This window comes from Coregonus lavaretus, assembly GCF_964263955.1.
Source record: "Coregonus lavaretus genome assembly, chromosome: 4".
NCBI classification, from domain to species: Eukaryota; Metazoa; Chordata; class Actinopteri; order Salmoniformes; family Salmonidae; genus Coregonus; species Coregonus lavaretus.
This window is the reverse complement of record NC_139991.1, coordinates 67,137,608-67,163,820: the sequence shown is the minus strand read 5'-3', so window position 1 is coordinate 67,163,820 and position 26,213 is coordinate 67,137,608. Positions and strand designations below refer to the sequence as shown.

Below are 26,213 nucleotides of genomic sequence, written 5' to 3'. Positions count from 1 at the left end.
TCTGCCCCTTTTTTTCTCTGTACCCAATGCACTAGAAGACCAGTTCTTAAAGCCTTTAGCCGTATCCTTATTCTACTCCTCCTCTGTTCCTCTGGTGATGTAGAGGTTAACCCAGGCCCTGTAGCCCCCAGTATCACTCCTACTCCCCAGGCGTTATCATTTGTTGACTTTTGTAACCGTAAAAGCCTTGGTTTCTTGCACGTTAACATCCGAAGCCTCCTCCCTAAGTTTGAGTTATTCACTGCGTTAGCACACTCCGCCAACCCTGATGTTCTAGCAGTGTCTGAATCCTGGCTTAGGAAGGCCACCAAAAATTCAGAAATGTCCATCCCCAACTACAACATTTTCAGTCTCGATAGAACTGCCAAAGGGGGTGGGGTTGCAATCTACTGTAGAGATAGAGCTCTGCAGGCTATCATACTATCCAGGTCTGTGCCCAAACAGTTTGAGCTTCTACTTCTAAAAATCCACCTTTCCAGAAATAAGTCTCTCACTGTTGCCGCTTCCTACAGACCCCCCTCAGCCCCGAGCTGTGCCCTGGACACCATATGTGAACTGATCGCCCCCCATCTATCCTCAGAGTTTGTACTGCTTGGTGACCTAAACTGGGATATGCTTAACACCCCGGCCAACCTACAATCTAAACTAGATGCCCTCAATCTCACACAAATTATCGAACCTACCAGGTACAACCCAAAATCTGTAAACATGGGCACCCTCATAGATATCATCCTGACAAATGTACCCTCTAAATCCACCTCCGCTGTCTTCAACCAGAATCTCAGCCTTATTGCCTGCGTCCGTAATGGGTCTGCAGTCAAACGACCACCCCTCATCACTGTCAAACGCTCCCTAAAACACTTTAGCGAGCAGGCCTTTCTAATTGACCTGGCCCGGGTATCCTGGATGGATATTGACCTCATTCCGTCAGTAGAGGATGCCTGGTTGTTCTTTAAAAGTGCTTTCCTCTCAATCTTAAATAAGCATGCCCCATTCAAAAATTTCAGAACTAAGAACAGATATAGCCCCTGGTTCTCCTCAGACTTGACTGCCCTTGACCAGCACAAAAACATCCTGTGGCGTACTGCATTAGCATCGAACAGCCCCCACGATATACATTTACATTTTAGTCATTTAGCAGACGCTCTTATCCAGAGCGACTTACAGTTAGTGAATACATATATATATATTTTTATACTGGCCCCCCGTGGGAATCGAACCTACAACCCTGGCGTTGCAAACGCCATGCTCTATCAACTGAGCTACATCCCTGCCGGCCATTCCCTCCCCTACCCTGGACGACGCTGGGCCAATTGTGCGCCGCCCATGAGTCTCCCGGTCGCGGCCGGCTGCGACAGAGCCTGGATTCGAACCAGGATCTCTAGTGGCACAGCTAGCACTGCGATGCAGTGCCTTAGACCACTGCGCCACTCAGGAGACTCATGCAACTTTTCAGGGAAGTCAGGAACCAATATACACAATCAGTTAGGAAAGCAAAGGCTAGTTTTTTCAAACAGAAATTTGCATCCTGTAGCACTAACTCCAAAAAGTTTTGGGACACTGTAAAGTCCTTGGAGAATAAGAGCACCTCCTCCCAACTGCCCACTGCACTGAGGCTAGGAAACACTGTCACCACCGATAAATCTACAATAATCGAGAATTTCAACAAGCATTTTGCTGCTGCTGGCCATGCTTTCCACCTGGCTACCACTACCCCGGCAACCAGCTCCGCATCCTCTGCTGCAACTTGCCCATGCCCCCCCCCCCCAGAAAAATCTGGACCCCTACAAATCAGCTGGGCTAGACAATCTGGAACCTTTCTTTCTAAAATTAGCCGCCCAAATTGTCAACCCCTATTACTAGCCTGTTCAACCTCTCTTTCGTAACGTCTGAGATCCCTAGAGATTGGAAAGATGCCGCGGTCATCCCCCTCTTCAAAGGGGGTGACACTCTAGATCCAAACTGTTACAGACCTATATCCATCCTGCCCTGCCTTTCGAACGTTTTTGAAAGCCAAGTTAACAAACAGATCACCGACCATTTCGAATACCACCGTACCTTCTCCGCTATGCAATCCGGTTTCCGAGCTGGTCATGGGTGCACCTCAGCCACGCTCAAGGTCCTTAACGATATTATAACCGCGATCGATAAAAGACAGTACTGCGCAGACGTCTTCATCGACCTGGCCAAGGCTTTCGACACTGTCAACCACCGCATTCTTATTGGCAGACTAAATAGCCTTGGTTTCTCAAATGACTGCCTCGCCTGGTTCACCAACTACTTCTCAGATAGAGTTCAATGTGTCAAATCGGAGGGCCTGTTGTCTGGACCTCTGGCAGTCTCTATGGGGGTGCCACAGGGTTCAATTCTCGGGCCGACTCTATTCTCTGTGTATATCAATGATGTTGCTCTTGCTGCTGGTGATGCTCGGATCCACCTCTATGCGGACGACACCATTTTGTATACATCTGGCCCTTCATTGGACACTGTGTTAACAAACCTCCAAACGAGCTTCAACGCCATACAACACTCCTTCCGTAGCCTCCAACTGCTTTTAAACACTATTAAAACTAAATGCATGCTCTTCAACCGAACGCTGCTTGCACCCACCCGACTAGAATCACTACTCTCGGCGGGTCTGACCTAGAGTATGTGGACAACTACAAATACCTAGGTGTCTGGTTAGACTGTAAACTCTCCTTCCAGACTCACATTAAGCATCTCCAATCAAAAGTTAGATCTAGAATCGGCTTCCTATTTCGCAACAAAGCCTCCTTCACTCATGCTGCCAAACATGCCCTCGTAAAACTGACTATCCTACCGATCCTTGACTTCGGCGATGTCATTTACAAAATAGCCTCCAACACTCTACTCAGCAAATTGGATGTAGTCTATCACAGTGCCATCCGTTTTGTCACCAAAGCCCCATATACTACCCACCATTGTGACCTGTACGCTCTTGTTGGCTGGCCCTCACTACATATTCGTCGCCAAACCCACTGCTAGGCAAATCCCTGTCTTATCTTAGCTCACTGGTCACCATAGCAACACCCACCCGTAGTATGCGCTCCAGCAGGTATATCTCACTGGTCATCCCCAAAGCCAACACCTCCTTTGGCCGCCATTCCTTCCAGTTCTCTGCTGCCAATGACTGGAACGAACTGCAACAATCTCTGAAGCTGGAGACTCTTATCTCCCTCACTAACTTTAAGCATCAGTTGTCAGAGCACCTTACCGATCACTGCACCTGTACACAGCCCATCTGTAATTAGCCCATCCAACTACCTCATCTCCATATTGTTATTTATTTTGCACCCCAGTATCTCTATTTGCACATCATCTTTTGCACATCTATCATTCCAGTGTTAATACGAAATTGTAATTATTTTGCACTATGGCCTATTTATTGCCTTACCTCCATAATTTACTACATTTGCACACACTGTATATATATTTTCTGTTGTATTTTTGACTTTATGTTTTGTTTACCCCATATGTAACTCTGTGTTGTTTTTATCGCACTGCTTTGCTTTATCTTGGCCAGGTCGCAGTTGTAAATGAGAACTTGTTCTCAACTGGCTTACCTGGTTAAATAAAGGTGAAATAAAATAAATAAATAAAAATATGCATCTATTTATATATTTTAGAGAGTACTAATGTTACTGTCCCCACTATAACAACAAAATACATGTAATTGAAATACTGTAGAATTCCATTCATTCCTATGGAGGACTGCACCTCCTGGGGAGTGCCAATATGGCCGACTGGTGGCTTCAAAGCCTCTCAATGGCCAATACATAGCATCAGCAATCCAGGGTTTATATTGGTTTCTACGTGAGTTTAGCTAGCAAATGTTGCCATGACATCACCTACAATATCAGGGATTTCTATTGGAGAAGCAGTTTCTGCCTATCTTCACACTGTGCTGTCTTTGGGAACAGTTAGCTAGCAGGCTAGCTAGCTAAACTAATGGGAACCACCACCCATATAGTAGAGGCGTTTGAGGTCAATCCATACAACTTGTAATGTCGAAATGCTGTGCATGTTCATCACAGAGTATACGCCCATTACAAAATCCGGTGCTAGCTGAGCCAGCTCTGCTTCATCGTACACACTTGAGCCCTTGGAAAGCTGTAATAATGACGCAGTTAATTTTACATTTAGTCATTTAGCAGACGCTCTTATCCAGAGCAACTTACAGTTAGTGAGTGCATACATTTTTCATACTGGCCCCCCGTGGGAATCGAACACACAACCCTGGCGTTGCAAGCGCCATGCTCTACCAACTGAGCTACAGGAGGCCCTGTTACTGAAAGGAAATGTGTTGATTGAAATTATTGATGATGCCTATTATTCACGATAATCAGGCTGAGCAAGTTAATGTGCGTATTATCCGATCACAAAATAAATAACCTTAACTTCCAAACCACTTTGTGCAATACCTGATTTATTTGTTATGTAAAGGTTTGTGAACCTGCAGTGCCTTAAATCAAGCTGACCCAGAACTGGATACAACGTCACCCCATCCTAACAGAGTCCTTTATTAGACTAAGACAACCAGAGCTACATATAGCAGGGAGTTCACATATGATCAGAAAACTACAGACGGGTTATATAGATGGCTGAAAATGACTGACCATAATTTATTTTATTAGTCAACTCAGGAATCTTACTTGAAAACGTCACAGAGAAGCAATTTCCGGTTTTGCTCATCACTAAAAAGAGTCAAAAGACATTAAATAAAAAAATTACAAACTGTGTAGGACAACACTAAATACTACATAATAACAACCCACATGTTAAAAGTGGCAGAGTTGCCCTTTAATACGTATATTCTTTATTTTCCCTCTTTAGAAAAAAGCTATTTCTGAACATTTTCTACATCAATCTGGGAGAGCACTTTGATGCGTTTTGGCATGGCCACGATAATCTCCACCCCTGCCCTCTTTCTCTTGCCCTTGGGGGTGGGCACTGTTTTGACGCCAGCGTCCTTCTGATCCAACATGGTCTCACTCTGAGCCTGGAGAACGTCCAGTTTCTGCCTGAGCTCCTGTAGGTGGTCAATGTCGTTGATCCCGCTCACATTCTCCATGATGGATTTGAGTTTGGCCACACACTCCCTCTGCAGTTCCTCCCTCTCCCGCGGACCCTGTGAAGCCTGTGGGGCCACCCACTGTGTTTGTATGCTATGCAGTTGTAACTGTGGAGTTTGAGGAGTTTGCACCAGTGGCACTGTTTCTTCAGGCCCATCCCACTGAAGAGAGACTGGGGAAGCTGGGGAGAGATGCATTAGACCATTGAGGGCTTCCTCTATCTCCTCCTCCGTTGTGGTGTGTGAATGCAGAGTGAGCAGAGGGTGGTCCCTGTATTTGGGACAGAGGTGCTCCCAGGTCCAGTTAGGCTCAGACCTGAAGACGTGACAGAAGTGTTCACAGGGCAGGCGCTGGTCCCTCCACACCTCACACTCACAGGAGGGCCAGGTGGCCTCTGAACCGAAGCTGACCGTGTAGGACCGCCCTGACGTGCTCTCTGCCCGACTCTTCACCCGAAAGGTGCCGTTGGCGGCGTCACTGGCCTGCTCCACCACAATGTCGGAGTCTTGCAGGGCGGCAGACATGTTGTCCATCACCAGGGCCACCACACCCAAAGGGCGATGCCACAGGAACGGAGGCGCAGTGGGGTTGAGGCTGTACTCGCCGGAGGACCGGCTGTTGAGGTCTGTGTACCTGCAGGTTCAGGGAGTGTAGCAGGTTTTTAGATTGACCAAACATCAAAACACTTACATTAAAGAGGCATTACACTCCAAAATAAAAGTTTTAAGAAGTAGTCTAATGTCAAGATCCTATGCCATTGGTTGTGCAGAACAAGCAACACATCTTAACCCCAAATGAATGGAAAAGATGAGCACCGCAAATCTGGAAATTATATGGTGCTTATCTTCCATTCATTTTGCAGATATCTCAACAGAAGACCACTTTTGACAGCGAATACCATTCTAAATGACAGTGAATCCTATTCTAAAACGGACTTACCTTTGGTGCATCGGTGGGAAGTAGTCATCAACAACAAACTGCAGCATTTGGCTCAGGGTGTCTTTTTTATGGACCTTCATGTTGTTATGTGTGAAAAAGTCGCTCTGCATCTCCAGACCTCCGTTCACCACAGACACAAAGTTGACAATATCAACCCTCACAGCGTTCGCCCATCTCTGAATGAACAAAAACAGCAGCATGTCACTAACCTCTGTATGCACCATCATTAGACTAGGATGCACATTATGGACCTATAGCTAGCATATTATGGATATATTGCTAGATACCGTATCATGGATATAGCTGTATGAAAAAATGTATGCACTCACTAACTGTAAGTCGCTCTGGATAAGAGCATCTGCTAAATGACTAAATAGCTAGCAAAAACATAACACACTTGTTACTGCTACAGACTACTGTCTACATACAGTATATGTGGTTTAAACATGCTGTCTGCTTCAGGATGAAAGCACCTCTAAGCACAGGTCTGAGATCTGCTTTCCGTCTAACCACTCTGACCTTCATTAATATGCAGGTGAAGACAGAGCAGGTCCAGGACCTGACCCTATTGCCCCTGTGATGTCATTAATTGACATGTGCACTACAAACCTTCTCCTCTGACAGCCACTTGTTAGTGAACCAGTTCTTAAAGAGTTGTCTCTTCTCCAGCCAGATGGGGCTCTGCTGTAGTCGTTCTACTGCCCCCTGGTGTTGCTCTCTGGTAAGGGCTCCAGCGATGGCCTTCATCATATCAAAGATCCCCTCCTGGTTGGTGATGGCTCGGGACCGGTTGCTCAGCCACTTGGTCCAGGTCCTCTCCCGCAGGTGATCGCTGAAGACTGCCTGAGCACCTGAGATTGGAATGTGAAATAGTCCATAATTAGCTAACTCTAACCCCATCATCCTCTAGTACTTAAAAGACTGTAACAGGTTAAACCTTTTCTTGACCAACAAGTCTTTTCAAAACCAACAGTGTTGAGAGCACATTATGGAGCTAACTTGCTTTTCCCACCTCATAGCTAACATTAAAACCTCACCACTGTTCACCTGTGAATGCGGCCTCCACCGCCTTCATCTCCACAGGGCAGTGTTCAGTGAGGATGTAGGCTGGGCTCCAGCCCCGGTTCCACTGCCTGAACACCCCCAGCGCCTCCCCCAAGGCTTCGGCGCTCCTCGACTGCACCACGAACAGGCCCACGGGCGCCACGCTCACATTGGTGCGCACGCACAGGAAGAAGAGTGGCAGGGGGAAGCGCGTCCTCTTGTAGGCCGCGTCCAGGAAGCACACCTCCTTGCCATACTGCCGGAGCAGCCGCCGCTGCCAGTCTGTCTGGTAGCACAGCAACAGGTTCTCGCTCTCTGATTGGACCCTAAGTAGGAAGTTGATTCTAGGAGCTTCCGCCTTCCAATTCTCTGCCAGGGTCTAAGGGGGGAGACAGAGTAAAACCAAAGTTGGGGTCATGTTAGGGTCACAGAGCTGGTAATCATAATAGCTGTACATGGTTAATAGCTGAGGTGCAACTTCTGCATCCTTTCAACTATTTAAGTGCTAACCAAACTCCTTTTTGCTCCAACGTGAGCTTTATATATGGAAGTGAACCTTGACTTTTGCTATAGCATGTCACTGTCTTATTCTAAACTACACCAGTGATATTCCCATGGCCTTAAACAATCCCAAATTTGAATGAGGTGTCATGGAGTACTATTTATCTGTGCTCTGTTACATCACACACAGTCCTTGGCTATGTTCCCAAATATTCCACTGAGGACACCTGTTAAAGTTCCCATGTATTAGTTCACCATATCCAGTGTGTAGAAGGGGACTAAGTCTCAGACAACATACTTTCTAAAAATATGTTTTAGAATGAGAGGTGCTTTAGCTCTGCTGGTGTTGCTGTTCTGTCTGTTTGGGGAATGGGCTCAGGGAGAGTGGTGGGGTCTGTGAGAATGACATCACTCAACCCAGTTGTTGTAGATTTACATAATAATGGACAGCGTCTACTGTCAACAAGTAGGGCGGCAGGTAGCCTAGCGGTTAAGAGGGTTGGGCCAGTAATAGAAAGGTTGCCGGTTCGAATCGCAGAGCCGACTAGGTGAAGAATCTGTCGATGTGCCCTTGAGCAAGGCACATTACCTTAATTGCTCATGTAAGTCGCACTAGATAAGAACGTCTGCTAAATTACTAAAATGTAAATACAATCACAATGGATGCAATGATTATTTATCAAATTCAGTGACTCTGGCTGCATTTAGACAGGCAGCCCAATTCTGATCTTTTTTTCACTAATTGGTCTTTTGACCAATCATCAGAAAAAGATCTGATGTGAAAAGACCAATTAGTAGGAAAAATACCAGAATTGGGCTGCCTGTGTAAACACAGCCTTTGTTGCTGGAGAAAGGAGTCTCTGGAAAGACTCAAGGCTCTGGGATGATGACAACAAACATATTCAGTGGCTTCCTGCTCTTCCCCATGTAAGGATAAAGCACTACAAAGCGGTTATGAATTTAGATCTTTCTTGAGTCCGTGGAAAACTCTGCATGTGCATTCCTGAATTGTATAATAAAGGTGACACACATACAAACTGTTCATAAATTGCATTGAAAACATACAGCTAACACCACAAGCCCCATAGGCCTTATCTAAGACAATCAAAATATTTGCTGAATAGGTGGGATAGATGGAGCGCAGCGCAGCCTTCTCACCAGCAGGTTGACCAGGTCTATTTTGCTGTAGTGTTCCTCCGCGATGACCTGAGCCATGACGGCATGGATGGTTTTCTCTGTGGGGAAGAAGCGCCTCAGCGGCGGCGGGGTCGTGTCTCGGAACAGCTCCGTCCGCACGTACTGGACCATCTGGTTCTTTACCTCCTTCACCTTCCTCACCCCCTGCTGCACCAACGCTCGGATGTAACCTTTGACCCTGTCGTCCACCTGATCTGCACCCTGAGGGAGCGAGGAGAGAGTGGCGTTTGTTAAGTAGGGAGAGAATAACCCTAACCACTGTTACAGGGTTAGATACTTGTATTCTTCAGGGAATTTTAAGAGATTAAGGTTTTATTACATCTGTGTACCGAACGGACATAAAGGCTTACAGATACTTGATATGTAGCCTAAAGAGAGTCCAATGCAATAGATCCCATGGTAATAGTATAGTAATACCTTTCCAATTGGATGGCCCTTGTGGTCAGTGACACTGGGTATTTTGAGGAAATACTGTATCTTCCACGGCACCGAGGCTGGGTCTGTCTGGAGAGCTTGTTTGATGGAAATAGACATGACCCTCCTCAACCGTGATGTGTCCTTCTCCAACTGATGCAGTGTGGCACGAGTGCGCACACACACACACACACACACACACACACACACACACACACACACACACACACACACACACACACACACACACACACACACACACACACACACACAGAGATAGAATTAAGTGTACTAGTCTGAGGTGCGTGATCACTGGTGTAACATAATAAACATATACACACAGTATTTCACCGGTACCTTGAATCCAGGGAACTTGACAATGCGGCTGATTGTGAACACAGCAGGACATGCTACCTTCTTGGTTTTCAGCAAAAGGTTTCTTTTTTCCTTGCCATCTTTTTCCTGAAAGATCAAAATCAAATGTTAGTTGTCACATGCTTAGTAAACAACTGGTGTAAACCAACAGTGAAATGCTTACTTACGGGCCCTTCTCAACAATACCGAGAAAAATTACAGAAAAATAATAACATGAGGAATGAATACACAATGAGTACTTGGCTATGTACACGGTGTACCTGTACTGAGTCGATGTGCAGGAGTACGAGGTTATTGAGGTAGATATGTACATATAGGTAGGGGTAAAGTGACTTGGCAACAGGATAGATAATAAACAGTAGCAGCAGCGTATGTGATGAGTCAAAAGAGTTAGTGCAAAAGGGATCAATGCAGATAGTCTGGGTAGCTATTTGGTTAACTATTTAGCAGTCTTATGGCTTGGGGGTAGAAGCTGTTCAGGGTCCTGTTGGTTCCAGACTTGATGCATCGGTACCGCTTGCCATGCTGTAGCAGAGAGAACAGTCTATGATATGGGTGGCTGGAGTCTTTGATCATTTCTAGGGCCTTCTTCTGACACCGCCTGGTATAGAGGTCCCGGATGGCAGGGAGCACGGCCCCAGTGATGTACTGGGCCGTACGCACTACCCTCTGTAGCGCCTTGTGGTCGGATACCAAGCTGTTGCCATACCAAGCGGTGATACAGCCAGTCAAGATGCTCTCAATCATGCAGCTGTATAACTTTTTGAGGATTTTGGAGAAAATTAGTGGCAGGTAAGAATGGAATTGTTGAGATTGGTTGTGAACCCCACAACTACCTAGAAGCATTGATGGAACCAGGGTCGTATTCATTAGGCACCATATGGAAGAAAATGTACTGAAATAGGGAGGGACAACCTGAACTCCAATAAGAAAAGCTCCTTTACGTTTTCCATTGCACAATGCTTTGAAACGTTTTTCCATGGTGTGCCCTAATGAATTCGATTCAGGTTTAGATGCAAAATACATCCTAGCTACAGATTGTTACACCTGATAATGTGATTTAACCAAAGATTCAAGGACGAAGACAGCATCACCAAGCTAAGGTTGGTCGAAAATTCTCTGTGCAACACCAAACAGTATCTAACCTGTAACTCGCAGTAATGAATACCAAAAATATTTTGTTATATCACATTAGGTTCAGATGCACAATACATCCTAATAATTTACATGGAACACTTCAAAGCTGTTTCAGAATATCATAGATATTAGCACCCTTTGAGCCTCAAGATCCTGCCTCTTCTTGATTCCACACTTTGCCCGGCCCCGGTGGCATCCCATCAGCTTGTGTCCAATGAACATGAAGGGTACGCGGTCAAAGGGGATAGAGGGAGTACCCTTGCCATACTTCCATTCCCAGTATAGCCTGTTCTTGTGGTCCTGTGGTTTCCAACCTGTTTAGCACAACACATTGAAAGAGCCATGAGTCCAGGGGTGTATTCATTAGTCGGTCTAGGAACCAAACGGAAGCAAACTGTCTGAGCAAGCGGAACTAGAACGGGGAGTGACTTACCTGAATGTGTCCAGTAGAAACTCTCGTTTTCGTTGCAAAGTGTTTTACGCTTGGAGTAAACTGTTTCCGTTGCAAAATGCAACAGACAAAACGTTTTGCAACGGAATCCGACTAATGAATACACCAGTAGTTTGTGGACGATGCATCACTACGTAAGGATAATCATTCAATATAGGTAGCTAAATAGTATGTAGGTAGCTAAATATAATGGAAGGGCTATAAGATAGCCATGTCACTCTGGTGATTGTTTGCACTGTCAGTAGCTTGATCAATGCATGTTTCCTACAGGCAGCACACTCTTTGGCTAACGTAGTTAGCTAGTTTACCTTGGTCATTGAAGCGCTTGTCCACACGGTAAGAAATATATTTCACACAGGTTGACTCTTCGACGTGTGAGATATGCTTATTGACCTCTTCAATTGTTTCAAAGACCGCTTCGTTGCTCATTTTTGCTTATTATCTGCTACCAACGCATTGAAACAGTCATATAAACATTCAAATAATGTAGCTTGCTAAGCTTAATAGGTAACGTTTGCGATGATTTAATTGGTTCACGTGCGTATCAGTAGACCCGCCTTCTTCAATATGGGGTTTATCATTGGTGTAACGCGATATCCGTCATCAAAATGGAAACAAACGATTGGCTTCTATTCGAAACAGATCAAAAATGTTCTTTCATGTCATTAGATTGCGACTCAACCACGTTGAGGACAACAGAAGCTTGACAGTACCGAATAAATACAAAAATCGTAGCAATTTTCCTCAATGTTTCAACAGAATACAATTCGGGTTACGAATCGCATATTATGGCACTGTCATAGAAGTTATACCTTGTCGAGATCATGGCCTCAGTTATCAAGGACAATACTACTGCACTTACAACCTCTTGCATCAGGGACCAGTCAGTTGTCCACTTCCCAATCAAGATACAGCAGTGGTTCGACTTTGCCAGTTGCTTTCAGGCAGTATCGAAGAAATGTACCTATACATAAAGAATTCTCTACCACCACACACGTCTGCAGCGATGCCATTGGGAAGATCCATTCTACGCATTACCACCTGGTTTACACATGCAAGGTAATGGATGAGATTTTAAATGGAAGATCAGTTCTTGTTCACATCATGTTTCTACAGTGACAGGCATAGCATGATTTGTCAATCAAGATTTGGTTGGTGAGGTGATCAGAACACTGGTACTCAGGGCCCGTATCCACAAACCATCTCAGAGTAGGAGTGCTGATGGATCAGTGCTGATGGATCAGTTTTGCCTTTTAGATAATGAATAAGATTATATGGATAGTTTATAAAGTTCAGACTGACTCTTCACCCTGACTCTTCTAATAAACGGTTTCATTATTTTACTGTCAATGATCTGTATGCAGGTGTGCTCAACCAGGTCAACAAAGAGGATATCCAAGGTAGCCTATCATAAAGGTGTTGTCCTAGTGACCTGCCCAGGATGTGAAAAACACCACATTATTGCTGACAACTTGGGTTGGTTCTCTGACCTGAAGGGAAAGAGGTTGGTGGCCAAGTTAATGTAGTTGTGAACATTTTACATGCATGCACAGTATTACAATGTTATGCAGGCAGGGCACTCTCGCGTCACCTCAGGTAGCGCAAACCCACACTCGTTCAGAGCCCTCTGCTGCGCATTTCACCATCCACGTCAACTTCCCTGATTACACGGTAGTTCCCCAGTGTAAGGCGCTGGTCGATTCAGGCGCAGCTGGGAACTTTATGGACAGGTCTTTAGCTAGTCTACGTATTGTCTCCTGTAGCTCAGTTGGTAGAGCATGGCGCTTGCAACGCCAGGGTTGTGGGTTCGATTCCCACGGGGGGCCAGTATGAAGAAGAAAACAAAAATGTATGCACTCACTAACTGTAAATCACTCTGCTAAATGACTTAAATGTAAATGTATTTCCCCTATTGATAGTGACATGCACAGAAGAGAAATGGAACTGCAGTCATAGTGAATCATAAGTGAATACCGTATTAATAGGCTGTAACGTTTGTGTGGACTAAAGGGCCCTACACACTTCACGCAAACCCAGCATAATATTCACAGGTAGTTCTAGGTACTTTTGTGTGACTCAGATTTTGGAACGGACCATATACGACGCTCCTTCGCTCTGTTTGCATGCAGCCTCCTTAAGACTTGAGTATTATTCCTGAATATTTTTTTTTCTTATTCATGATTTGTTTTTTTCCCTACAGGAACATTGAGGAAATCCTTGCAGCGAAAGGGGAGAAAGTGAAGAGGGTAGAAGGAGAGGCGGCCTTCGAGGTTGTTGTAGACAAGTCCGGCAAGGATTCAACACAGACTGCTCAAGATGCAGAGGCAAAGAAACCTTCACCAGAGTCTGATGACTCAGGGAAATCATGACTAACTCTCTGTGTGTGTATGCGCATACATGCATTTGTCGATGGACTGATCACAACAAGGACACCATTCTCTATGAGTGAGATATAGCAATTACTAAATAAATGCAACACTGCTTTTGATATTTCTATCTCTATATTGTTTTCATAACATGTTGATAATTTCTTATCACACTATTTTATACCAACTGAACACTAGTGTCAGAATATTATTTGGGTTTACACCAATCCTACAACTACTGCACTGATCACACTCAAACAGAAAAGGCTGATGCTTGCAATTCATTTTTATTGTAAAGTTGTATGATATAAAGCAGGAAAAATGAACATCCAAAAGCCCATTTAGGGCCATGGCAAACTGCCTATAATGGACGCTCTCCCTCTTCCTCCATTGTGCCCTCCAGCAGCTCATTAAAGCAATGCTGTCAATCCACACGGAAGCAGAACATAGTGCTCCTGTAAAACAACAAACAGTCATTGAACGAATGGGATTCACAGTAATACATTTGTCTTGTAATTTTAAATAATGAAGCCGAGTTCTGGAGCCCCCATCCTCTTATCACAAGCCCAAGCACTTACCTCATCTGTTCTTCTGTCTTTTCCTCTCCCTCCCTACCTTTCATCCTCTCCTATTGATGCTTCATCAGATAAAGTGACTTCATATGCCACAATCTGTTTCAGGAAAAAATAAACTTCCGAAAGCCCACTTACATGAGGTGAATAATCACATGAGATCAGGAATTGTAGTTTTTGAGTTGAAAGACATTGCATAAATGCACTTCTGTCAACACTAATACAGTTGTCTACAGAGAACAGGCTTTGATCCTAAACACTTACCTAATGTAGTCATCCAAATGTGCTCCTCTCCTCCAACCCTCCCATCCTTTCCAATTGATGCTTCTACAGATCTGTTTCTATGGCTGCTCTTTTCATCTACCTCAGACTGGAAGTCTGCCTCTTCGGAATGCATTAGCTAGGTTCCAGTTGGGATAGCTAATTTGCCCATATGTCCATCTTCTCTCTATTACTCTTATGAAACGGTTTCACCTCTTTTCTCTTGGTCTCTGTTTATCTTGTCTTCTTCTGCCTCTGAGTATTGCCCTCCCCCTTGCGTTTTCCATAACTTTCTTTTGATCCACTTAGCTCTTCTTTACTGCTAATCTCATTGACCTTTTATCCCATGGTCCGTCCTGATTCTGTCCATCAGAACTTGAATTCTATATCTCCTATTTCCCTCCTGATAAACCACTCTGGTTTCCCTTCACCCTCATGCCTGGCTCTGTATTATCCCCCCCCCCCCCCTTTTGCTCCTTTTCCAGTTTTTTTGTTTGTTTTTTGCCTTAAATATAAAAATGTTTGTTTATTTACATCTATTAACATACCTAAGAGCATTGACAACATTTCTTTCTTCCTTTGTCTGCTCGCTTTTCTTTCGTCATCTACTCAAAAGTTGTCAACGCCTCGTCCGCCTCATACTTCTGCTTCTTCCTTGTTCTCCTCTTGGCAGACTGTGCGTGAGCGGTCTCTGGACACTGCTCCCTCTCTTCCGTCCACACAGATGTAAACGCTGTGACCTGGTATGGCACCACCTGTTTTGCTCTCTGTGTCTGCCCTTTTTTCTAATACATCGCACGCCTCTTTTCTCTTTCAATCTGTGCTTTCCGCTCTTCTCTCTCATACAGTTTCTCCATCTCCATCTTGAACCTGGCCTCGTCATCTTTTATTCTTTGAAGCTCTGCTCTCTTCTTATCCTCGTCCCATATCCTTTTCTGCCTTTTCTTCTCCTCCTTCTCTTGTTCCTGCTGTATCTTCAATCTCCTTTTCTTCTCCTCCTTCCTCCTTTTCTCTTCTTTCTCTTGTGCCTTTTGCTGCATCTCCAGCACCTTCATTCTCTCCCTTTCCCTGTTCTTCTCCTCCTCCATCCTCTGTTTCTCAATCTTTTTCAACTCCTCTGCCCTCTTTTTTTCCCTCTTTTTTTCTTTCCCCACCCTCTTTTTCTCTTCTTTTTCGCGGGCCTTCTGTTGCATCTGCTGCTTCTTCATTTCTTTTTTTTCTCTCTTTTTCTCTTGCTCTTGTCTCTTTTTCTCTTGTTCGATCTTTAGTTTCATCTCTGCCTTCTCCCTTTTCATCTGCTCCTCTAACTTCTTTTTTTCCATCTTTTCTGTCATTTTCCTTTCCTCCTCAACCGATTTCTTCTGTCTCTTTTCCCACTTTTTGAGCTCTTCTTCCCTGTCTTTCTCCGCCTTCCTTTCTTTTTCCTTCCCACTTTTCATCTTCAACATCTCTTCATTTTTCTTAGCCTCGTCCTTGAAATATTTAAGCCTGTCTGCGTAGCTCATGGCATTAAGTTCTTCTTTCCCTAGGCTCGCCATCATAGACATTGCATTTGCGGTTGCATATCTCCCTTCCATTGTACGACTATCAATCTTCTTCCTCTCCCTCTCACCATAAGGATCCCTGTGTAGACATCTCTGTTGTTGTCCACTCATGCTCTCCTCACTTTCACTACTCCCCTCCTCACTTGTGTCCTCACTCATACTCTGAGACACATCCTCCTGAGACAAGCGCAAGGGCGTCACAGCCTTCTCAGTGGTGTCGCAGAGCGCCTTGATGTAGTCAGCTTCTGAGTTCACCCTGTGAGCAAGTGGGCACAGCTCCTCGTAAATGGAGCTCCACGTGAGTGAATCCTCACAAACGTCGTCAGGCAGGTATAGGTCAGATGACTGCCTCTTGAGCACATTCACAACCTCTGCTAGGTCCTGCTGGGTGGCCCCCTGAGTGTCCTCTTGGACGGCCACTGGCGTGGCCTCTGGGCTGGCCGGACGCTCGGGGGCTGTGGCAGGGGTCTTGGATTGTCCTACTGCAGAGGAGCAGGAGGCCTCAGTGTCATCGTTCTTGTCATAGTTGTTTATCCTTTTCTTCAGAATCTCTTCCTTTCTCTTTTGGGCCATCCTCTCTTTCAGCTGCGCTTTATACATATTCGCAATTTCTGCGCCTCTCCGTTGAACTTCCTCAGACAATTCCTCAGATGATGCAACCTCTGACCTCTTGACCTTATCCTTGACCTTTGCCTGGTCAGTCAATGGGGACCTGGGGTGGACATGCGGATGGGTCTGCCTCAGCTGGGCAGGAGGGCCGGGAGCCAGGAGGTGGGATGGGACAGAAAATCTGTGTGAAGCGTGTGGGTGCGACGTCTTGGACGGAGAATGAGGCCGTTGTGTGACCAGAGGGGGAAAGATTGAGTGTTTCTTAGCCGGGTTCTTCTGGGTGGCGGCGGCATGCTGGTCACACTCCGATTGGCTTTTGGTGAGGTACTTGTGGAGATTGTACCAGGGGAGAGCTGGCAGTGTCGGGGAGATGGGACAAAGAATGGAGGAGATGGAGCGCTGCTTGATCACCCCTTTATCTACCCCAATCTGTATGATGACAGACACATTTTTATTACTTAATAGCTTGATGGTCCATGTTATTACTATCTTAAAACAATTATATGTGTATGGGTAGTACATATTATAGAGAAAACATTTTATTACTGTATATTAGCTAATTAGGAAAATGGGATCGTCCACACTTTTGGATGTATTCTTTTTCAACTCTTCTAGGAATGCAGACCTTCCTGAGAATACTACCAGTGCAGAATGCAGACCTTCCTGAGAATACTACCAGTGCAGAATGCAGACCTTCCTGAGAATACTACCAGTGTGCAGTTTTTTTTATTGCTGTCTTATTTCACTATTCAAACTATTTAGATCTAATTTCCGTGTATCAGGATTGGGAACATCTCAAAGCAACTACAGTATATCTACTGAGAAGTCTGATTTAAGAAAACTGCTCGTTACCTCCTCCAACAACTTGTGCAGCCTAAATATTTCTCCATACAGCGCCTTCATCTCCCTCATGTTCCTTCGCTCAGTTCTCCATGTCTCTTTAGCCAATCTCCAATGGGCGAGCTCAAGTTCATGGATCTCCTCCCGCAAGCCTAGTTCAACCTGGGTCCCCTTCTCATTGTGCCTCTTCTTTTTCCTCTTCTTCTGGGTTGAATCGGTGTTCTCCTTGCCCTGCCTACACACCTTTGGGGCAGTAGGGATATTGAGAATAGAACATGGTATATTTTGTTTTACTCATTGGATTATTATGTGCCTTCCATCGTTTTCCGTTGATATAGAATATCAAGAAGGTATAATGTTGACACTAGATCAAGCCGTAGTTAGTACGAAGTTTACACTGATTGGCCATAAATTATTAGTCTGGAGATCATAGAGTTAGCCTGCAGATGGGACTTACAGTATGGCTGGGGAGTTGTGAGGAGTTGTGAGGGTAGTTTGTTCTGAGCCTGTGGAGTTCGTTAGTTCCTGTGCAGAAATCGTCCCGTGCAGTCCGATTTGCCCATGGCTAGAAATTAAAATGAGGACACACATGCAGTCAGTAATGAGGTTATCATTATACAAGCTTGTTATTTTCAATCTTAGAAAAGCTCATAGGCCTATATGTCAAAATGATGATTTTAAAGCACTGGAGTTTTGACTGAGGGTGGTGAGAGAAAAGGGATTCTAACCATTCTTATGATGAGCCTTGGGAAGGAGAACTTTCCCATGGTTCCCTCAATTACTGTAATCCTGAAAAAGATACAATATGGCTTAAAAATATTATTATATTATTTAAATAAACTCAATTAAATTGTGCCACAAAGTAGGACTACTCACACTAAATCACAAGTGGTCACAACTACTTACCACCAAGCACTTCAAAATTAACCATCCAAAATATAGCAATGGTTTTGACCCTGAATTGAACTTAAGTGTTGCCGTAATGTGACAGTAACGCTATGGCAAACCATTTAGGCTGTCAACATATCTGAACACAGTCATTTATGACATCATGATTGTGATGTAATGTGATGCCATGGGAGACCACACCCACCCTGACAGACAAATCACCAGAGCCAAATAGGCCTATTTTCAATTACCTTAACCAATTAACCCACTTCTATGGTTGAAATACAGTATATTTTGAAGTAGTGGGATAATGTGCTGTGTTTTTATTTCCTGAGGGGTCTCCTGTGTTCTTTCATATGCACTAGTGCAATCATTTTATTTCCTCCTGCAAGCTTCAGAGAACCAGTAGGCCTAGGCAATAGAACATTACAAAAACTGCATGGTGGCCAATTTAATGTATTATTGCAACATTACAGCATTTTTTTCACACTTATTTCATGAGTTTCAAAATGAGGACCCTTATTTTGACGTTTTTACAAACATTATTTTTCTGAAGGAAGTGCTTGTCCGTGTTCTCGCGTTGTTACACGTATGAACGTGAACAGATTATTGTTTTATAAAGCAGCTAGACTGGGGAGATTCAGAGTGTTGTTCAACAGTTGAGGGAAACTAATATGCTGATTGTGAAGAAGGTGAATTTTATGGTGTTTATCGCGCATGTGATTAATTGTACTGCACAAACGAACAAAAAGTCCAAGAAACTGGACATAATAGTATCAGCGGCTGAAAGGTTTTTGGGTTTCCATGACTTCACTGCCCAAACGGTGCAAAGAATACTGTCCGAAGATGCTATTTTTTTCTCAGGCCCCAGAACCTGCAGGGATGATGAGCTTTGACAGTTGAATCTGAATAAAGGAGCGCATTGATTTTTGTTTTGTATTATTTTGTTAATTATTTGGGCTGATATACAGCCAAAACAGTAGGTGGCGGCATGCACCAATAGCATTTGTTTGCGGACCGCCATAATATCAAAGAAGAAGACCCCGTACAGAGGTGGCGGCAATACACAAATAGGTGTAGTCTTCCATAATCTTTATAGAAGAAGAAGAAGAAGAAGAAGGCAGCAAGCTAGCTAAACAAGCGTGCTGTTACTCGACAAATTGCCCCGATATGGCTGCTATCAGACCGTTCGAGATGGAGCGGCCAAGACACCGTCCGTTTCTGATCGGTGTTAGCGGAGGAACGGCCAGTGGCAAGGTAGGTAACTAATAATAGCTAGCGTGCCTTATCTAGCTGTATGGGTTAGTAAGAGCCAATGTATGCTTGATCCGAAAATGTGGTCGGAGGCGCCGTAATGGTGGTGGCCAGATTGAGCTCTGTACGGCATCGCCGTGTTGTAACAATGCGGAAGGCTCCGTATAGCTCCGCATTGACATGATTGAGGGCGGAAGGTCCTGTGTAAACACAAACTCACTAACTTGACAACTTCCTTCACATCAGCTCTGCGCCGCGAAGCATGAATTGACCATGAAGCGCCTTTAACTTTAGGTCACATCAACAAACAGTAACGTTAGTCGGAAACGTTAGCTTTCGTTTCCCCATGCACTGAGAGCAGACACGCCCCTGTACCAAAACGTGATAACAATTTGTATTTTCTTTGGCCTAATAATTTACGAACGTCTGTTTTCATAAATTTAAGGCACTTAAAGTTAGCTAGCTAATGGTATACAGCTAGCTAGCTATCTATTTAGAATTATTGCGCACTCTTAGCTTGGTTGTCATGCAGGAATAGGAGAACTCGTGATGTGATGTGACATCGCTAATGAAAATGGGGACGTTTCTTGCCACCAAGCCATCAATTAAACTAAAGTTAGTGTCTTGTTTTCTGTCTGTGAGATTATTTTGAAAAGTGTCAGCTACTGCTCTCTGCTCCAACCTCATCATCAAACTGAAAATATGCCAAATGTCAATACATTTCCTGCGTGTGACAGGTCTTTAACATGGTATATTACACACAATTCATGGAAACTTTCCTCAACTCACAAAATGTTGAAATACACATAACCCCTTTCTATGTGATAGATTTAGCTAAACTGTGCTAATCTAGGAAATAATAAACCTGTCTGTTTTTTAGTCAACAGTATGTGCCAAAATCATGGAGTTGCTGGGCCAGAACAAGGTGGACCATCGTCAGAGGAAAGTTGCTATCGTCAGCCAAGACAGTTTCTACAGAGTCTTGACACCTGACCAGAAGGCCAAGGCACTCAAGGGCCATTACAACTTTGACCACCCAGGTGGGGGTGGCAGGTAGCTTAGCGGTTAAGAGCGTTGGGCCTAAAGATTGGACCGAAAGGTCGCTGGTTAGAATCCCTGAATTGCTCCTGTAAGTCGCTCTTGATAAGAGCGTCTGCTAAATGACTAAAACGTAAATGTAAAATGTACTACAGGCCTGTATGAATTGTAATAACATAAGTATAATCGTTGTAATAACATAAGCTCTCAGTCAGTCACTTATCACTTAGATAACGTGGATTTAGTTAATCATGGCGTTTAATGAATCTTTGCTAGAATTATAAATGGCTAATGTTCTGGCTGAACAGTGTAATTGAGTTAATAACCTTAATGTTTATTACAGATGCTTTCGACAACGAGTTGATGTACCAAACCCTGAAGGATATTGTGGAGGGGAGTGTGGTGGAGGTGCCGACATATGACTTTGTCACGCATTCCAGGTGAGAAGGAAACATTCCATCCAGACCCAGTGTAACAGAAATGCCCCTTCTTGAATTCAGACAGACAGGATCAAAAATGCCCACCCTCCACATTCCAGAGCTCAGATAGATGACCCTTGACCTAAAGAAAAAGAAAAACCAAAATAACTGGGTGTATTCATTAGTCTGATTTCATTGCATTAGTCTGTTGCAAAACATTTACTCCAAACTGAAAACTTTGTGCAATGAAAACAAGTTTATTTTGGACAAATTCAGATAGGTCTCTCCCCGTTTCGTTTAGTCTGTATGCTTCCGTTTGGACCCTAGAGTAAACGGTTTCCATTGCAAAACGTTTGGCAAAAGACCAAACGTTTTGCACACTAGGGCAGTTCCCAACTAAATAAAATCCTGGTTGACCCGAGAGTCGTCTGTTCTTTTGACCAATCGCTTTTAAAACGTGTATTTTTCCAAACACCCTATGTTTAAATAAAATCAACTATATGTAGGCTACGGAGCTTGTCTGATGCTTTAAGCACTGCGATTAAAAATGAAGACACACAAATGACTAAAGAGGGAGCCAGAGATCAATATAGCCTAACCAGAAGAAGAAAAAAACTGTTCCCGACCCCCCTCCACCCTCTACTGCTGGTCTTCGCAGATTCTGCCGTTACGCTCCTGAAGTTGCCGGTAATAGGCTACGCCAGCGGTCGGTAACCTTTTCCATTTGGAGTGCCAAGTTATCGTACCATTTCTACTGAACTGCGTGCGTGCCAGTTATGATTTTCATTTTCGTGGAACATTTAATTTATAATAGTCTTCAAAACTCAAAATCAATGTTGTGGTTAATCAACATTGAAAATGATACAAATCTAAAAGTAACTTCTATTGCCATTGCCAACTATGTAAAAATAGCCTACATAAAGCCAACAAATAAAAACATTGCAGCCTGCAGGTAAAAAATATCCTGATAAAAATAAATATACTATAAATCCCATTGGCTACGCATGGCCTGTCTGCAAGGAACTTAAAACATTGTATCAACTATTAACTTGGTCCAGCCTGATGCTCGTGCTAGCAAACTTGCAACATTGTATAAAATATTTTGGGCCCTCAGTTTCCTGTGCCAGTGAGTTCCGGACAGACAGACAACAGCTGTAGGCTACTTTGCGCAAGGGATAAGAAGTAATCAGGTAGGCCTATATTGTGACGTTTCCACTGGATCAGAGGATGACATTTATTTTGCCTTTCATGCTGTGTGGTTATCGAAAGGGAGAGAGCTGGAAATAATTTTGAAATAGGCTACGTTGAGGAACTATTGTCATTCTCAATGGATGTAAAAACAGACTTCATTTACTTGCTGTATGAGGCAAAGAAAAAATTACTTTGAGAAGCTCCACAGTGATGGTGAATTAAGAAAATCAGAAATAGTATCAGATCCCCAAATGGGCACATTTATAGGCCTACATTTGCGCGCAGGCCAGGTAGCCTAGGCCTACTTCTATGTGTTACAAGGTGCGTGTCCTTACTCAAGATTGACAGGCGCGCTCCAAACAAAAGACAATGAATAAATTAACAACTCAGAAATAAACGTAGGTTGTGCGCTCTGCAAACAACGCGTCCACTCCGACAATGACAACGGTAAGACTGTAATAATAATACATTGAATGCATTAACAGTAAAAAAGCATTAACATCAATTACCATAAACAAACATTGTAATTAGAAATGATGGTAATTAACGGTAAATGTACTAGTGGTGGTACTGGTGTGCCATCCCCGCGGTCTCCAATGGATTAGTCCACTGAGACGGGCGTCAATCAGACCGGTGTAGTGTGCCATATATTTTTAAAAATATATTTGCCACTGTGAAAACTAAGCGCAGACAGCCATTCTGATTCTGTGTTGAATCATACAGCACGGCACCTACTGCTTTCGGCCGTTCATCGTCCCGGTGTGTGCAGCCTCAGACATGAATGTCAATGCATTTGCAGATGAATTCACACACACACACACACACACACACACACACAATGCCTTCACGTGAAAGTTAGTCTGTCAATAGAATACCTCTGTGTGTACTATACATTTGGTGCTTAATGTGTGTGTTTTCCAGGCTGCAGGACAGGATCACGGTGTACCCCGCTGATGTGGTTCTGTTTGAGGGCATTCTGGTATTCTACTCTCAGGAAGTGAGGGACATGTTTCACATGAAGCTCTTTGTGGACACTGACTCTGATGTCAGGCTGTCCCGCAGAGGTACTACTGAAACACACACACCTAACAAGGGGATTGTCACATGCACGTCCACTTCCATACTCATACACACACTTTTCTCTAGCATATTTGATGTATATACTGAATTGTCACATTTGTCTTGGTCCTGACCTGGTTGTTGTTGTTGTCTTGGTCCTGACCTGGTTGTTGTTTTGGTTTTGACCTGCAGTTCTGCGGGACATGAAGAGAGGCAGAGACCTGGAGCAGATCCTTAACCAGTACACCACGTTTGTCAAGCCAGCCTTCGAGGAGTTCTGTTTGCCTGTAAATGTCCAGCAGAGCCACACACCCTCACCATACACCGATGATAACTAACAGATAATGGACACTTTCATTCATTATTAATAGGGCTAATTATGGACATTTAAAAGATAATGACACATAACACCCAGTGACTAATTTATATTATGTTCTAAATGCAGTCTTTTGAGAGCATTAGCTACCAAATTTAGATTGATTAGTTCTTTTCCCCCCCAGACCAAGAAATATGCAGATGTAATTATTCCTCGAGGAGTTGACAACATGGGTAAGTTATAGCACTCTGATGAAGCCTGCAGACTCAGACCCTCTCCATATCCCTCTCTCTCCACACTCCTCCATCTCTCTTATTAATCTGCCTCTCATGCTCAGTGGCCATCAACCTCATCGTGCAGCACATCCAGGACATCCTGAATGGGGACCTCTGTAAGTGGCACCGTGGAGGAGTGGTGAATGGGCACAGCCGGGGCTTCAAGCGGGCCATCTCGGAGCAGGGGGACCTGGATAACGCCACCTCCAACCTCCCCCTAGGGAAGAGGGTCCTACTGGAGCCCAGCAGTCGCCCCCACTGAGGCAGCCATCTGTGTGTGTTTCTCTACTCTCAGACTGACAGTCTACTTCTATATACACCTTCCTAATATTGAGTTGCACCCCCTTTGCCCACAGAACAGCCTCAATTAGTTAGGGCATGGACTCTACAAGGGGTTGAAAGCATTCCACAGGGATGCTGGCCCATGTTGACTCCAATGTTTCCCACAGTTGTGTCAAGTTGGCTGGATGTCCTTTAGGTGGTGGACCATTCTTGATAAACACAGGAAACTGTTCAGTGTGAAAATCCCAGCAGCGTTGCAGTTCTTGACACACTCAAACCGGTGAGCCTGGCACCCACTACCATACCACGTTCAAAGGCACTTCAATATTTTGTCTTGCCCATTCACCCTCTGAATGGCAAACATACACAATCCATGTCTCAGTTGTCTCGAGGGTTAAAAATCCTTCTTTAACATGTCACCTCCCCTTCATCTACACTGATTGAATTGGATTTAACAGGTGACATCAATAAGGGATCATAGCTTTTACCTGGATTCACCTGGTCAATGTCATTCAAAGAGCAGGTGCTCCTAATGTTTTGCACACTCAGTGCCTTCAGAAAGTATTCATACCCCTTGACTTATTCCACATTTGTTGTGTTACAGCCTGAATTCAAAATTGATTAAATAGCTTTCTCACCCATCTACACACAATACCCCATAATGACAAAGTGAAAATGTGAAATACAGAAAAATGTCATTTACATAAGTATTCATTTTCAAGTCTTGCCATAGATTTAAGTCAGAACTGTAACTAGGCTACTCAGGAACATTCAATGTCATCTTGGTAAGCAACTCTAGTGTATATTTGGCCTTGTGTTTTAAGTTATTGTTCTTCTGAAAGGTGAATTTATCTCCCAGTGTCTGTTGGAAAGCAGACTGAACCAGGTTTTCCTCTAGGATTTTGCCTGTGCTTAGCTCTATTCAGTTTTTTTTGGGGTCCTATTTTATTTAACCTTTATTTAACTAGGCAAGTCAGTTAAGAACTAATTCTTATTTACAATGACGGCCTACACCGGCCAAACCCGGACGACGCTGGGCAAATTGTGCGCCGCCCTATGGGACTCCCAATCACTGCCGGATTGTGATACTGCCGGGAATCGAACCAGGGTCTGTAGTGACGCACACCTCAAGCGCTGAGATGCAGTGCCTTAGACCGCTGCGCCACTCGGGAGCCTAAAAACCTTCCTTGCCAATGACAAGCATACCCATAACATAATGCAGCCACCACATGCTTGAAAATATACACGCAACATGCAACAATTTCAAAGATTTGACTGATTTACAGTTCATATAAGGAAATCAGTCAATTGAAATAAATTCATTATGCCCTAATCTATGGATTTCACGACTGGGAATACAGATACAGTAAAATAGATGGCATCATGAGGAAGGAAAATTATGTGGATATATTGAAGCAACATCTCAAGACATCAGTCAGGAAGTTAAAGCTTGGTCGCAAATGGGTCTTCCAAATGGACAATGACCCCAAGCATACTTCCAAAGTTGTGGCAAAATGGCTTAAGGACAACAAAGTCAAGGTATTGGTGTGGCCATCACAAAGCCCTGACCTCAATCCTATAGAACTTTTGTGGGCAGAACTGAAAAAGCATGTGCGAGCAAGGAGGCCTACAAACCTGACTCAGTTACACCAGCTCTGTCAGGAGGAATGGGCCAAAATTCATGCAACTTATTGTGGGAAGCTTGTGGAAGGCTACCCGAAACATTTCGGTATGCGTCTGTTGGTCATAGATACCCCCAAAAAAAGTAGGGTGGGTGGATCAGAAAAGGAGTCAGTATCTGGTGTGACCACCATTTTCCTCATGCAGCGCGATATCTCCTTCGCATAGAGTTGATCAGGCTGTTGATTGTGGCCTGTGGAATGTTTTCCCACTCCTCTTCAATGGCTGTGCGAAGTTGCTGGATATTGGCGGGAACTGGAACACGCTGACGAATACGTCGATCCAGAGCATCCCAAACTGCTCAATGGGTGTCATGTCTGAGTGTGCAGACATTTTCAGCTTCCAGGAATTGTGTACAGATCCTTGCGACATGGGGCCGTGCATTATCATGCTGAAACATGAGGTGATGGTGGCGGATGAATGGCACGACAATGGGCCTCAGGATCTCGTCACGGGATCTCTGTGCAT

The 26,213-nt window shown here is 44.2% G+C and overlaps 2 protein-coding genes and 1 pseudogene across 4 annotated transcripts; 1 reads left to right on the top strand and 2 right to left on the bottom strand.

The window, feature by feature from the left end:
- Positions 1–4,619: 4,619 nt before the first annotated feature.
- On the bottom strand, positions 4,620–11,672 carry LOC311128382 (uncharacterized protein). 2 transcript variants are annotated; one of them, XM_084160499.1, is made up of 9 exons: positions 11,134–11,672; positions 10,836–11,014; positions 9,546–9,650; positions 9,192–9,341; positions 8,736–8,975; positions 7,080–7,455; positions 6,642–6,883; positions 6,033–6,208; positions 4,620–5,726 (listed from the first exon to the last, which is right to left on the bottom strand). In XM_084160499.1, the coding sequence occupies exons 2-9, from the start codon at positions 10,920–10,922 to the stop codon at positions 4,862–4,864; spliced, it is 2,241 nt and encodes a 746-aa protein (XP_084016625.1). In that variant the 5' UTR covers positions 10,923–11,014; positions 11,134–11,672; the 3' UTR covers positions 4,620–4,861. The 2 variants fall into 2 exon arrangements, with proteins under 2 accessions (XP_084016625.1, XP_084016624.1); XM_084160498.1 differs by having other exon boundaries at positions 11,460–11,672.
- Positions 11,673–14,955: 3,283 nt separating this feature from the next.
- Positions 14,956–18,110, bottom strand: LOC311127524 (annotated as a pseudogene). Its single transcript has 3 exons — positions 18,072–18,110; positions 17,356–17,586; positions 14,956–16,932 (listed from the first exon to the last, which is right to left on the bottom strand). The product of its transcript is annotated as an uncharacterized misc_RNA (transcript).
- Positions 18,111–19,286: 1,176 nt separating this feature from the next.
- Positions 19,287–24,736, top strand: uck1 (uridine-cytidine kinase 1). The gene is made up of 7 exons (XM_084160500.1): positions 19,287–19,488; positions 20,366–20,525; positions 20,867–20,963; positions 23,055–23,197; positions 23,385–23,479; positions 23,693–23,741; positions 23,846–24,736. Exons 1-7 carry the CDS (start codon positions 19,402–19,404, stop codon positions 24,043–24,045), a joined length of 831 nt encoding a protein of 276 aa, XP_084016626.1. The 5' UTR covers positions 19,287–19,401; the 3' UTR covers positions 24,046–24,736.
- The last annotated feature ends 1,477 nt before the right edge of the window (positions 24,737–26,213 follow it).

Excerpts from the sequence above, each read along its gene's own strand:
- LOC311128382 (XM_084160498.1), bottom strand. The coding sequence starts at position 11,580 with ATGAGCAACGAAGCGGTCTTTGAAACAATTGAAGAGGTCAATAAGCAT. Across the intron at positions 9,342-9,545 it reads TCAAGTTCCCTGGATTCAAG|TTGGAGAAGGACACATCACG; the intron begins GTACCGGTGAAA and ends ACACTGCATCAG. Across the intron at positions 6,209-6,641 it reads AGTGGCTGTCAGAGGAGAAG|AGATGGGCGAACGCTGTGAG; the intron begins GTTTGTAGTGCA and ends TTGTTCATTCAG.
- uck1 (XM_084160500.1), top strand. The coding sequence starts at position 19,402 with ATGGCTGCTATCAGACCGTTCGAGATGGAGCGGCCAAGACACCGTCCG. Across the intron at positions 20,526-20,866 it reads TTACAACTTTGACCACCCAG|ATGCTTTCGACAACGAGTTG; the intron begins GTGGGGGTGGCA and ends TGTTTATTACAG. Across the intron at positions 23,742-23,845 it reads TCGAGGAGTTGACAACATGG|TGGCCATCAACCTCATCGTG; the intron begins GTAAGTTATAGC and ends TCTCATGCTCAG.